This window comes from Somniosus microcephalus, chromosome 16, assembly GCF_052327205.1.
Source record: "Somniosus microcephalus isolate GS21.2 chromosome 16, FLI_Smic_1.0, whole genome shotgun sequence".
NCBI classification, from domain to species: Eukaryota; Metazoa; Chordata; class Chondrichthyes; order Squaliformes; family Somniosidae; genus Somniosus; species Somniosus microcephalus.
Genome location: NC_141002.1, coordinates 36,099,940 through 36,112,833, shown reverse-complemented (window position 1 = coordinate 36,112,833; position 12,894 = coordinate 36,099,940). Strand labels below are relative to the sequence as shown.

Genomic DNA, 12,894 nt, shown 5'->3' with positions numbered 1-12,894 from the left:
TGTTAGACTACTGTAAAACCAAGTGTATTGTTATATGTCATACACAAGAAACAGAGTGTTGCAGGAACCTCTGTTCCTTACCAAAAGATGGAGTTCGACTCAGGAAATCAAAACAATAAACTTTAATGAGGAAACGAAGCAAGTTAACAACTACAGGATGAACAGGAAACGTGTCTGGTCTGCTTGGAAACCTTTCTCCAACTGCCTGGAACTGCTAGAAGGTTCCGAGCTATGACCCTCTCCCCAACTGCCTGGAACTGCTAGAAGGTCCTGAGCTATGACCCTCTCTCCAACTGTCTGGAACTGCTAGAGGGTTCTGAGCTATGACGTCATGACGTCATCACGCAGAGTACAGGAATGAAGCCTGAGTGCAGTAACAGATACATTTAAAGGTACATCGTCAGACTATATAACAGAGCTGTAAAAAGGAATTATATACAATGTCCATAGCCCAATGGTGGCTCCGCCACATGCGCCCCCCCAGAATTGCTTTTAATGGCGAAGGTAAGGCGAGAAGGAGGTCTGACGAGCCTGTCCGAACGACTACGGTACTCTGGCGGCTGGAACGAAGAGGTAGAAGATGAAACAGCTGTAGTTTGAGGCTGGAATGACGTTGCTGAAGCAGAAGAAGATGATCGCAGGCAACTCGGTGCGATGGACCCTGTTGTCTTGATGGTCGACTGTGGCTGTGGGACACCGGCAGTCAAAGGAGGACGACCGCGACGAGGCAGCTGGGCAGTGACAACTGGTGCGCTGAGGTCAAGATAAGCAGGTTTCAGCCGGTCTACAGAGATGTGGTCACTTTTACCGCCGATGTCGACTATGAAGGTCTTATCACCTGAGGAGATGACACGAAAAGGACCTGTGTACGGTGGCTTGAGAGGGGCTTTGTGTGCATCCTGCCAGATGAACACGTACCCCGCGTTCTTGAGGTCCCCTGGAACGTGGGAACGTTGCCGGTCATGATGTGAAGTAGGAACCGGGATGAAGTTCTTGGCCGCTTCCTGATGGCTGATGAGTTGCTGAGCTGGAGACCAAGGTTCAGTGTGAGGAGGAAGAAAATCACCTGGAACCCTGAGCGGTTGCCCAAAGACTAGCTCCGCCGAGGAAGATTGTAGGTCGTCCTTTGGCACCGTGCAAAGACCTAGTAGCACCCAAGGAAGCTTATCTGTCCACCCCGGCCCGGTAAGACTGGCACGTAGTGCTGCTTTAAGAGACCTGTGAAACCTTTCACAGAGGCCGTTCGCCTGTGGATGGTAGGCGGTGGTACGATCAAGTTTGGCACCGAAACTTTGAGCAACGGCGTTCCAAAGCTCAGAGGTGAACTGAGGTCCTTGGTCTGAAGAGATGTCAGCCGGTACCCCAAAACGTGCCACCCATGACGAGATGAAAGCCCTGGAGATGTCCGCTGCCGTGGTTGCAACCAAAGGAATCGCCTCGGGCCATCTAGTAGTGCGGTCAATTATGGTGAGAAGATGAGTGTGCCCGCGAGAAGGAGGAAGAGGGCCAACGAGGTCCACGTGTACATGGTCGAAGCGGCGCTCCGGGACCAGAAAAGTGGAGAGTGGGGCTTTAACGTGGCGTTGCATTTTGGCTTTCTGGCAGGTCACGCAGGAATTTGTCCAGTCACGGACGTCGAGATGCATGCCCTTCCAAATGAATTTCTTCGCCATTAACCGCTGAGACGCTTTCATGCCGGGATGTGACAACCTGTGGATAGTGTCGAAGATTCTTTTGTGCCATTCGGCCGGGACGATTGGGCGTGGAACACCCATGGAAACGTCACACAGGAGTGTGGTCCCTGCGGACTGGAAAGGCACGTCAGCCACTTGCAAACTGGAAGGTGTGTTGCAGTACGCCTGCACGTCGGGATCCGCCCTCTGGCCTTCCGCCAATCTGACATAGTCGACACCAAGATGTACTGCGTGGAGCTGAGCGCAGGAGAGGCAATCCGCCACCATGTTATCCTTCCCGGAGACATGCTGGATGTCGGTGGTGAACTCCGAGATATATGTGAGATGGCGTTGCTGGTGCGCCGACCATGGTTCTGTTGTCTTAGCCATCGCGAAGGTCAGCGGCTTGTGATCAACAAAAGCCGTAAATGGCCGTCCTTCCAGGAGGAAACGGAAATGGCGGATGGCCAGGAAGAGTGCCAACAGTTCTCTGTCGAAGGTGCTATACTTCTGTTCATTCTTCCTCAGCTGTCGGCTGAAGGAAGCCAGCGGTTGCCAAGCCCCATTGACCCACTGTTCTTGAACCGCCTCGATGGCATAGTCGGAGGCTTCTGTAGTGAGGGCGATGGTTGCGCTTGGGAGGGGGTGAGCCAACATGGTTGCTGCAGCCAGGGCATTTTTGGTATCAACAAAGGCTTGATTCATGTGAGGTGTCCACGCTATCTGATCTTTGCCTGCTCTGCCTCTGATGGCCTCGTACAATGGTTGCATCAACAAGGCTGCCTTGGGAACGAATCTGTGATAAAAGTTGACCATTCCCAAGAATTCCTGGAGAGACTTCACGGTCTTCGGCAGGGGAAAAGATGTGACGGCCTCCACCATCTGTGGTGATTCTGTGGCCAAGGAAGTCGATAGTGCGCAGACCAAACTGGCACTTGGCCGGGTTGATGATTAGGCCATGCTGACTAAGGCGAGAGAACAGGGCACGCAGGTGCGTGATGTGCTCAGTGTGGCTGCTACTGGCGATGAGGATGTCGTCTAAGTAGACGAAGACGAATGTTAGGTCTCGAAAGATGGAATCCATAAGCCGTTGGAAAGCCTGTGCTGCATTTTTTAGCCCAAACGGCATACGGAGAAACTCAAAAAGCCCGAAGGGTGTGATGACGGTGGTTTTGGGGACGTCTTGAGGATTAACCGGCACTTGATGATAGCCGCGTACGAGGTCTACTTTAGAGAAAATGCAATTCCCCGCCAGGTGGGCCGAAAAGTCCTGTATATGAGGGATTGGATATCTGTCCGGGGTAGTAGCCTCGTTCAGGCACCTGTAGTCGCCACATGGTCGCCATCCACCGCCTGGCTTAGGGACTATGTGCAGGGGCGAGGACCAAGGACTATTGGACCGTCGGATGATGCCTAGGCGTTCCATTGTGTGAAACTCTGCCTTGGCCGCCGCAAGTTTGACGGGTTCCAACCTACGTGCTCTTGCGTAAATGGGGGGCCCTGTTGTAGTAATATGGTGCGTCACACCGTGTCTTGCTACTGATGCAGAGAAGGTAGGCCTGGTGAGCTTGGGGGAAATCTTTGAGGAGACGAGAGAAATCATTGGCGGCGGGGACTGCAAAAACCACAGACCAATGCACTGCAGTGCTTCGGTGGCAGGGTACCGAATGAAAAGTCGAGGTGTTGATGAGCTGGCAGTGTCGAACGTCGACTAAGAAACCATTAGCACAGAGGAAATCCGCCCCCAGGATGGCCTGCGAAACCCTTGCAGTGATGAACTCCCATCTAAAATGCTGGCTGCCGAAACTTAATTGGACCCAACGCTTTCCGAACGTGCAGATGGCTGCGCCGTTAGCTGTCTCGAGGGGGGGGACCCTGGCCGCCGGACTGCAGGTCGAGCTTCGACGCCGGCAGGATACTGCATTGGGAGCCAGTGTCGCAGAGGAAGCGGCGTCCTGAAAGGGAGTCAGTGATGTACAGGAGTTTTCCTGCAGACCCCACAGCCATCGTGATCCCCGCGTGTGCAGCAGGATTAGAATGGTGTCTCGAACCCCGGCGACTTGAAAAAGGATTTTTTCTTTCTTGGAAGAAACTGCAGGGTGGACGGCAATTCCTGGCTTTCGTGCCAAAACGAGAATGGTAAATGCACCAACCCATAGGAAGAGGAGACTGGTTCGCCCTCATGGGGGATGGGCGACTCGTGGTGGCGCAACATGGCTGCAGCTCGGGGTAAATTGGGTCAGTGTCGGCGGGGGGCTCCGGACTGCCTCGGCGTTTTGTGGCTGCGCAGGACTGTTGGGCGACCGAAAAGATGTTATCCGCCTCCGCAGCGAGTTCGGCACAATCCGTGATTGCGGAGTTGGCCAAGGCGGTCTGCACGGGCTCCGGTAGCTGGCAGAGGAAAAGCTCACAGAATAAAAAACACTGGGATTCCGAGCCGAGCAACGTGAGCATCTGGCTCATGAGCTCTGAGGGTTTCGAGTCCCCGAGACCGGGCATGGCGATTAGGCGTCGGGCACATTCAGATTTGGATAGACCGAAAATTTGGAGAAGGCGTGTTTTTAATGCTTCATACTTGCCATCGGTAGGCGGACTTTGGAGGAGGCTGACGAGTCGCGAGGCCGTGGCACTGTCGAGGGCGGAGACCACGTAGTAGTAACGGGTCGAATCCGCTGTAATTCCCCGGATCTGGAATTGAGCTTCTGCCTGGCAAAACCACGCGGCTGGCTGCTGCTCCCAAAAGTGTGGTAGTTTGATCGTGACGGCGTTCGTGTCCATGTTGTTTCTTCAACAAATTCGTTCGAAGAAAAACGGGGTCACCAATGTAGGAACCTCTGTTCCTTACCAAAAGATGGAGTTCGACTCACGAAATCAAAACAATAAACTTTAATGAGGAAACGAAGCAAGTTAACAACTACAGGATGAACTGGAAACGTGTCTGGTCTGCTTGGAAACCTTTCTCCAACTGCCTGGAACTGCTAGAAGGTTCCGAGCTATGACCCTCTCTCCAACTGCCTGGAACTGCTAGAGGGTTCCGAGCTCTGACGTCATGACATCATCACGCAGAGTACAGGAATGAAGCCTGAATGCAGTAACAGATATATTTAAAGGTACATCGTCAGACTATATAACAGAGCTGTAAAAAGGAATTATATACAATGTCCATAGCCCAATGGTGGCTCCGCCACAGTGTAGTACTATATAAGAAAGTACAGCAATGCTTTACCTTCATAGCCATGATGTGGAGATGCCGGTGTTGGACTGGGGTGGACAAATGTGAGAAGTCACACAACACCAGGTTATAGTCCAAAAGCTTTATTTGAAATCACAAGCTTTTGGAGCGCTGCTCCTTCATCAGGTGAAGTGAAGAGATGCATATAGGCCAGCATATATAGTCAGAGAACACTGCCAGATGATTACAGGTAATCTTTCTAACTGCCCTTTATCACACCTCGGCAGAGAGATAATCACAGCAATCAAAGGTGTGCATGGTGTCCAAACAGGTCAGTCAGGAAAACATTACATCAAAGAACAATGAGGTGGGGTCACAAGGGGTCAAATGTTGCAGATGCTGGGGTCTGTATGGAAAACAAAAAACAAACAAAAAATAATTAAAAAAATAAAAAACATTTTTGCTGGAAATCACAGCAGGTCCGGCCGCACCTGTGTAGAGAGTACAAGCCACTGACGGCTCGAGTCTGGATGACTCTACGTCGGGTGGGGTTACATGTAGCGTGACATGAACCCAAGATCCCGGTTGAGGCCGTCCTCATGAGTGCGGAACTTGGCTATCAGTTTCTGCTCGACGATTTTGCATTGTCGTGTGTCTGGAATGCCGCCTTGGAGAATGCTTACCCGAAGATCGGAGGCTGAATGTCCTTGACTGCTGAAGTGTTCCCCGACTGGGAGGGAACACTCCTGCCTGGCGATTGTTGTGCGGTGTCCGTTCATCCGTTGTCGCAGTGTCTGCATGGTCTCGCCGATGTACCATGCATCCTTTCCTGCAACGTATGAGGTAGACAATGTTGGCCGAGTCACATGAGTATGTACCATGTACCTCGTGGGTGGTGTCCTCGCGTGTGATGATGGTATCTGTGTTGATGATCTGGCATGTCTTGCAGAGGTTGCCGTGGCAGGGTTGTGTGGTGTCGTGGTCGCTGTTCTTCTGAAAGCTGGGTAATTTGCTGCGATCGATGGTCTGTTTGAGGTTAGGCGGCTGTTTGAAGGTGAGTAGTGGATGCGTGGGGATGGCCTTAGCGAGGTGTTCGTCGTCATCGATGACATGTTGAAGGCTGCGAAGAACATGGCGTAGTTTCTCCGCTCCGGGGAAGTACTGGATGACGAAGGGTACTCTGTTGGTTGTGTCCCGTGTTTGTCTTCTGAGGAGGTCTATGCGATTTTTCGCTGTGGCCCGTCAGAACTGTCGATTGACGAGTCGAGCATCATATCCCGTTCTTGCGAGGGCATCTTTCACCGTCTGTAGGTGTCCATCGCATTTCTCCTCGTCTGAGCAGATCCTGTGTATTCGCAGGGCTTGTCCATAGGGGATGGCTTCTTTAACGTGGTTAGGGTGGAAGCTGGAGAAATGGAGCATCATGAGGTTGCCCGTGGGCTTGCGGTAGAGTGAAGTGCTGAGGTGTCCGTCTTTGATGGAGATTCGTGTGTCCAAGAATAAAACCGATTCTGAGGAGTAGTCCATGGTGAGTTTGATGGTGGGATGGAACTTGTTGATGTTATCGTGTAGTCTTTTCAGTGATTCTTCGCCGTGGGTCCATAGGAAGAAAATGTCGTCGATGTATCTGGTGTATAGCGTTGGTTGGAGGTCCTGTGCAGCGAAGAAGTCTTGCTCGATCCAGTTGGGGAACACTTCAGCAGTCAAGGACATTCAGCCTCCGATCTTCGGGTAAGCATTCTCCAAGGCGGCCTTCGAGACACACGACAATGCAAAATCGTCGAGCAGAAACTGATAGCCAAGTTCCGCACTCATGAGGACGGCCTCAACCGGGATCTTGGGTTCATGTCACGCTACATGTAACCCCACCTGACGTAGAGTCATCCAGACTTGTGTCGTCATTGGCTTGTTCTCTCTACACAGATGCGGCTGGACCTGCTGGGATTTCCAGCAAAATTTTTTTTATTTTTTTAAAATTATTTTTTGTTTGTTTTTTGTTTTTCATACAGACCCCAGCATCTGCAACATTTGACCCCTTGTGACCCCACCTCATTGTTCTTTGATGTAATGTTTTCCTGACTGACCTGTTTGGACACCATGCACACCTTTGATTGCTGTGATTATCTCTCTGCCGAGGTGTGATAAAGGGCAGTTAGAAAGATTACCTGTAATCATCTGGCAGTGTTCTCTGACTATATATGCTGTGCCTATATGCATCTCTTCACTTCACCTGACGAAGGAGCAGCGCTCCGAAAGCTTGTGATTTCAAATAAAGCTGTTGGACTATAACCTGGTGTTGTGTGACTTCTCACATTTTACCTTCGTAGAGTAGAGGACTCTGTAAATTGGAAAATAGTTCTCAGTTTACCACATTCTAGGTAATTGCAATTTGGCAAATGAGCCCTTCTTGTCACAGGACCTGGAGCAGCACAGGAAGAGATGGTACAACACTGGCAAAAAAATTTACGGGGACAAAAGCTGCCTTGAAGTAGGTTAACACCTTAAAATAGACAAAAGAAGTTCACATATGTTAAGGTGTCTGTTGTTAATATTGCATGATGTAGTTTCCACAGACATGCAGTTGGAGCTCTTAATTCTATTCTCTCTGCATTGTGTAGGTCCTGCACCAGTATGGTATCAACACATCTGAGGAGGAATTTTACTACCTGTCTTCCTATTATGACAAGTATCTACAAGGAATGATCTCGTACAATGAATTTCTGCGCGAATTCCTCTGATAACTCTCTGCATCTAGGTTCCTCTATATTTAAAAAATATTGCATTTACAGTGATATGGTAACAGCTTTCTGATGATAAAGCCATTTCCCAGACAGTCAACATTAGAACTGATTTTGTCCATTCGGTACCATGCAGCTTACACTGTACTTTTTTACTTTTCAAAGTTTAGGCAACTATGGTTTAGAAACTCCCATTTTTTTTGATTGGACCCTGTGCTATTGAACAAGAAATAATCAAAAGTTTAAGGAATATTACAAAGACTGCACTGATTTAGCCAGTCATGTAACTGAGTGTTTTTATTTTTAATAAATACATAATCATACTGTCAGCGATGTATTGCTAATGTTATTTCTTGGGGGAATTTAGGGGGAATTAGGGAATTACAGGTGTAAATAAATTCCAATGGCTTTACTAAAAATGAAATAATTGAAGCAATATACCACTACCAGTGCAAAAGCTTATTATCCAACACTCGTTAAATGCAGGAAGGGATACAAAACATTGTTTTACTTTAAAAATTGGGAAAACAATTTTTTGCATTGATGGAACAGTAATAATTTGATGCTTCCTGTGAGAATATGATGTTAGTTCTGCTATTGACATTACTTTGTTCTGCTAACTTCTCCATGCAAGGACTGTTTTGTGAGACGTTTAGCATATGGTGAATTCAGTGTACAGAGGGGTCTTTTGATCACTTAACTTGTGCATCGAATAAGCCTATCATCACTCTTGTGAAACATCACTAGTGGGGACTGTGAAAAAGATACTGAGATGTTTATACAGAAAAACTAATCGTCGAGAGAGAGAGAGTGGCATCTTTACATGTGACTTTATCAATAAAACTACAAACATTAAGCAAAATATATCTTCTATGTATTCTATGGGCTGAATTTTGCCTGCGCTCAGAGGATGGGTTTGGAGGTGGGTCCGCTGTCAAAATAGCAAAGATTGACAGCGGGTAGGGAACCCGCTGTTAACCCGCCTCCCCCCCAAGTCTCCCAGGTGTCGGGTCTGTCAGCGCTGAACAGATCCGACACCAAATTCACATCATTAAATGGGTTGTTAACATCCAATTACCTGTTATTTTAAGCCTGCATTTCAATTTTATGTGCTCCCCCACGGGTTACTCGCTGCTCGGAGAACACGTCAGCTCAGCATGCCGTGAGTGGATTCAGCATTGAATTATGACAGCTGCCAAAGTTGTATAAAAGATCCCATATTACAGCTGTTCACATTCAAAGCTCAGAAACGGTTGGTTACTGCATTTGGAAGACAGATTGAGCTTTCTGCAGCTTGCAAGTGTTTGGAGCCAACTCTCTATCCAGTGCCACTTCTTTGGAACAACCTCTCTCACCATTGACATCGCTTCTGTCATCTCAACCTCACCTGCCATCTATTCCATCAGCATCCTTGCCCTTGGAAAATATCTCACCTTGGTCCTCAGAATCCCACCAAGATCAGCCTCAACACCAGCATCACCAGGCACACCAGCAGCAACAACTGCACAGGACACAGGGCATCAGCACCCGACCACATTGCTGCCTGGGACGCCAGGGATTTCCTCACCATGGCCAGATTTACTTCACTTGACGCTGTACACCCTGGATGCCAAATGATGCGCCAGGTTGGCACCACCCCACACCAACACCATAAAGCATCCCTACAATGTCCAAGCCATTCCTTTCACACTCGTCACCATTGCGGTGGGGGGGGTTACCCTTATGTCTCACCATTCACTACAGCTCACTAAGCCAGTTCCAAAGATGCACACAAATCTGTCCAAGAACGCAAAGTGCTGAAAATAAAGATTTCAATGTTTGACAGCACATTAACAGAAACTTCACATGAACATTGGCTAAACCACCCAAGTGGCTACCCTTGTGTGTTGTTAATTGGTATGCTTGCAGTAAGATGAGGGTGAGTGTGAGGGGTGACTAGTGAGATGGGGAAGTGATAATGTAGGTAGAGAGGGATTGCTGGAGGTGCAAGGTAAGTTGGTGTGAGTAAAGGTGTGCAGGAGAAGGGTAGGGAAGGCAGAGTGATGTGGATGTGATGAGAGGCACAGCAGGATGAGATTGAGTGTGGCTTGGCTGTAACGTTTCGTGATCTTCTGGGATCATGGAAAGGCTTGCGCCACTGCAGCCTGGTCCTCCTGAAGACATCCCTGATTGTGCCCTCCTGTGCAATGTGCAACCAGGCTGCATTGATCTCTTTGTAAGGTCTCTTCCGCCCATGGGAAGGGAAGAGAACCTCCCTTCGTGCTGTGACTCCCTCCATATGGAGGGAGTCATGGGAGAGCCCGAGTGCAGCCGTGCACCTTTGTGCAGTGCTTGTTAGTGTTTGCAGCACCTCAATGCTGTAGAACACTGACAACAGAACTGTCAAAATCAATTTGGACATGGCCCCTTTAAGGAAATCAGCTGATGACGCATCATCAAGTGATGTCATCAGATCCACTTCCTTCAATTGGCTGGGAACCTCGTAGGGTGGGCTTAACAAGCCCTATTAATGTAAAATCACTTGGAGAGTGTGGGCTGCAGTTGGCAGCGGGCTGGGACCGCGACACCCACCCGATTTAACATGAAAAATAGATGAAATATATATATACCTTTTTGTCTTCATCTTGGCAACAGCAATATGTTGGCATTCTGCCGCCTACTCACAATTTTATCTGTTTGTTTTTAAATCCACTGAAATGGTTATGCCAAGAAAAGAGAACTTAAGGCACAAACCCTGTTCTTCCTCCTCATAGCCATTTGTTTACATGATGAATGTGAGTTAAAAAAAATCAAAACTAAATGATGGTGGCAATTTTTTAAAATGACAGAGGCTAGGCACTGTCCCCCCTCCTCCCCTCCCCCCCCCCACCCCAATGGAAACTTAGAGCATGAGTCACCCTGGCACCACCCAGTTATCCTGGAACACCACCTGGAGGATTACACATGAGCGATATTGGAAGTAAAACTGAAGTCAATGGAGATGTGGGGGGTGGGGGTGGAAACTCTCCAGTGGCTGGACTCATATCTAACACAAAAGAGGATGGCCGTGGTTGTTGGAGGCCCAGGGCCTTCTTGCAAGAGTTCCTCAGGGTAGCATTGTAAGCCCGACTATCTTCATCTGCCTCGTCAATGACCTTCCCTCCATCATAAGGTCGGAAGTGGGGATGTTCACTGAAGATTGTGCAGTGTTCAACTCCATTCGCAATTCCTCAGATAATCAAGCAGCTAATGCCCACATGCAGCAAGACCTGGACAACATCCAGGCTTGGGCTGATATGTGGCAAGTAATATTTGTGTCAGGCAATGACCATCTCCAACAAGAGAAGGCATAATCACCTCCCCTTGACATTTAATGGCATTACCATCGCCAAGTCCTCCACCATCAATGACACCCTGGGGGTCACCATTGACCAGAAACTCAACTGGAACAGCCATATAAATGCCGTGGCTACTAGAGTAAGTCAGAGACTGGGTATTCTGTGGAGTAGCTGAACTCCTGACTCCCCAAAGTCTCTCCACCATCTACAAGGCACAAGTCAGGAGTGTGATGGAATACTCTTCACTTGCCTGGATGGGTGCAGCTGCAACACCACTCTAAGCTGTTTGACACCATCCGGGACAAAGCAGATTGCTTGATTGATATCTCATCCTAAACCTAAGCCTGAACATCCACCATCAGCGTACCAAGGTTGCAGGGTGTACTATCTACAGGATACACTGCAGATATTCGCCATGGGTTCTTCGGCAGCACCTCCTAAACCTGTGACCTCCACCAGCTGGAAGCACAAGGGCAGCAGGTGCATGGGAACACCAACACCTCCAAGATCCCCTCCAAGTCGCATACCATCCTAACTTGGACATATATAACCGTTCCTTCATTGTCACAGGATCCCGGAACTCCCTACTTAACTGCATTGTGGGATACCTTCACCACATGGACTGCAGTTAATCATAGAATCATAGAAATTTATGGCACGGAAGGAGGCCATTCGGCCCATCTTGTCTGAGCTGGCCAGAAAGGAGCTATCCAGCCTAATCCCACTTTCCAGCTCTTGGTCCATAGCCTTGCAATTTACGGCATCTCAAATGCATATCCAAGTACTTTTTAAATGCGATGAGGGTTTCTGCCTCTACCACCCTTTCAGGCAGTGAGTTCCAGACCCTCACCACCCTCTGGGTGAAAAAAGTTCTCTCAACTCCTCTCTACTCCTTCTACCAATTACTTTAAATCTATGCCCCCTGGTTATTGACCTATCCGCTATGGAAAATAGGTGCTTCCTATCCACTCTGTCTAGGCACCTCATAATTTTATACACCTCAATTAAGTCTCCTCTCAGCCTCTTCTGTTCCAAAGAAAACAACCCCAGCTGCCGACGGAAGTGGTGGAAGTGGAGACACTCGGGGAGAAATTCAGTTGGTTGCGCCACCCGTTAGCGCCTTAAGAGGGCGATAAGTGAGGCGCGAGGCGGCTAGCGCCCGGGCGTGGTGAGACCTGCGCCTCTCGCGAAATTGAGCAGACATTTAGCGGCGGCGCTAATCCGCAACGCCCGCTCAGCTGCGCGCGCAGGTCCTGACGTCATTTCATGGTGCAACGCCCTTGGGGCGCCCCCTTCCTTTCCGCCTGGCGCTCCCAGCGACTGGTTGACTGGAACGGTTCCCAGTAGCTGTGGGGCTGGGGGGGTGCTATTTAAAGGGGGCTCTTCCTGGCTTCTTTGTGGTAGCCATTTTTGGACCACTCCTTCTGTGAGAGAGAGAGAGATTTGCAGAGAGACAAGGGGAGAGAGGTTTCTGCATTGAGTCAGCGCTCACAGAGGTACTTTTGGCTTCTGACCAGAACTTTGTGGTTGGTTAGCTTTTTCACTGGCATAACCTTGAGTGGCCACATACTATGGGGGCTGCAATGGGTGGGAACGTTGGGCTTCTCCATTACATTGAGAGGGCTCAGAGACGCTGAGAGAGAGTGCCAATCATGGCCAGACAGAGGAGGGCCAACAGGCGTCTGCACACGAGACCTTACCGTCCCAGGGTTTTCCGCCAACAGTTCTCATACCTCAACATGTCTGAGGAGCAGTGTTTTCGGAGGCTGCGATTCAGCAGGGAGGTTGTCACTGAGCTCTGCCACCTGCTTCAGCCAGATCTGCAGCCTCAACTGAGGAGCAGGACGTCTCTGTCGGTGGCAGTGAAGGTCACAGTGGCTCTCAACTTCTATGCCAGCGGCTCCTTTCAATCTGCTACTGGGGACATAGCCAATATCTCCCAGTTCGCGGTGCATTGCTGCATCCGTCAAGTCACGAATGCCCTCTTTAAAAGG

At 49.4% G+C, this 12,894-nt stretch overlaps 1 protein-coding gene across 1 annotated transcript in view; it reads left to right on the top strand.

The window, feature by feature from the left end:
* efcab6 (EF-hand calcium binding domain 6) overlaps positions 1-7,912 on the top strand; it is a 166,475-nt gene extending 158,563 nt beyond the window's left edge. The window contains exon 31 of the mRNA XM_086008803.1: positions 7,464-7,912. Within this exon, the coding sequence (XP_085864929.1) occupies positions 7,464-7,583 (120 nt within the window). The 3' untranslated portion in view covers positions 7,584-7,912. The remainder of the gene's footprint in view (positions 1-7,463) is intronic.
* The last annotated feature ends 4,982 nt before the right edge of the window (positions 7,913-12,894 follow it).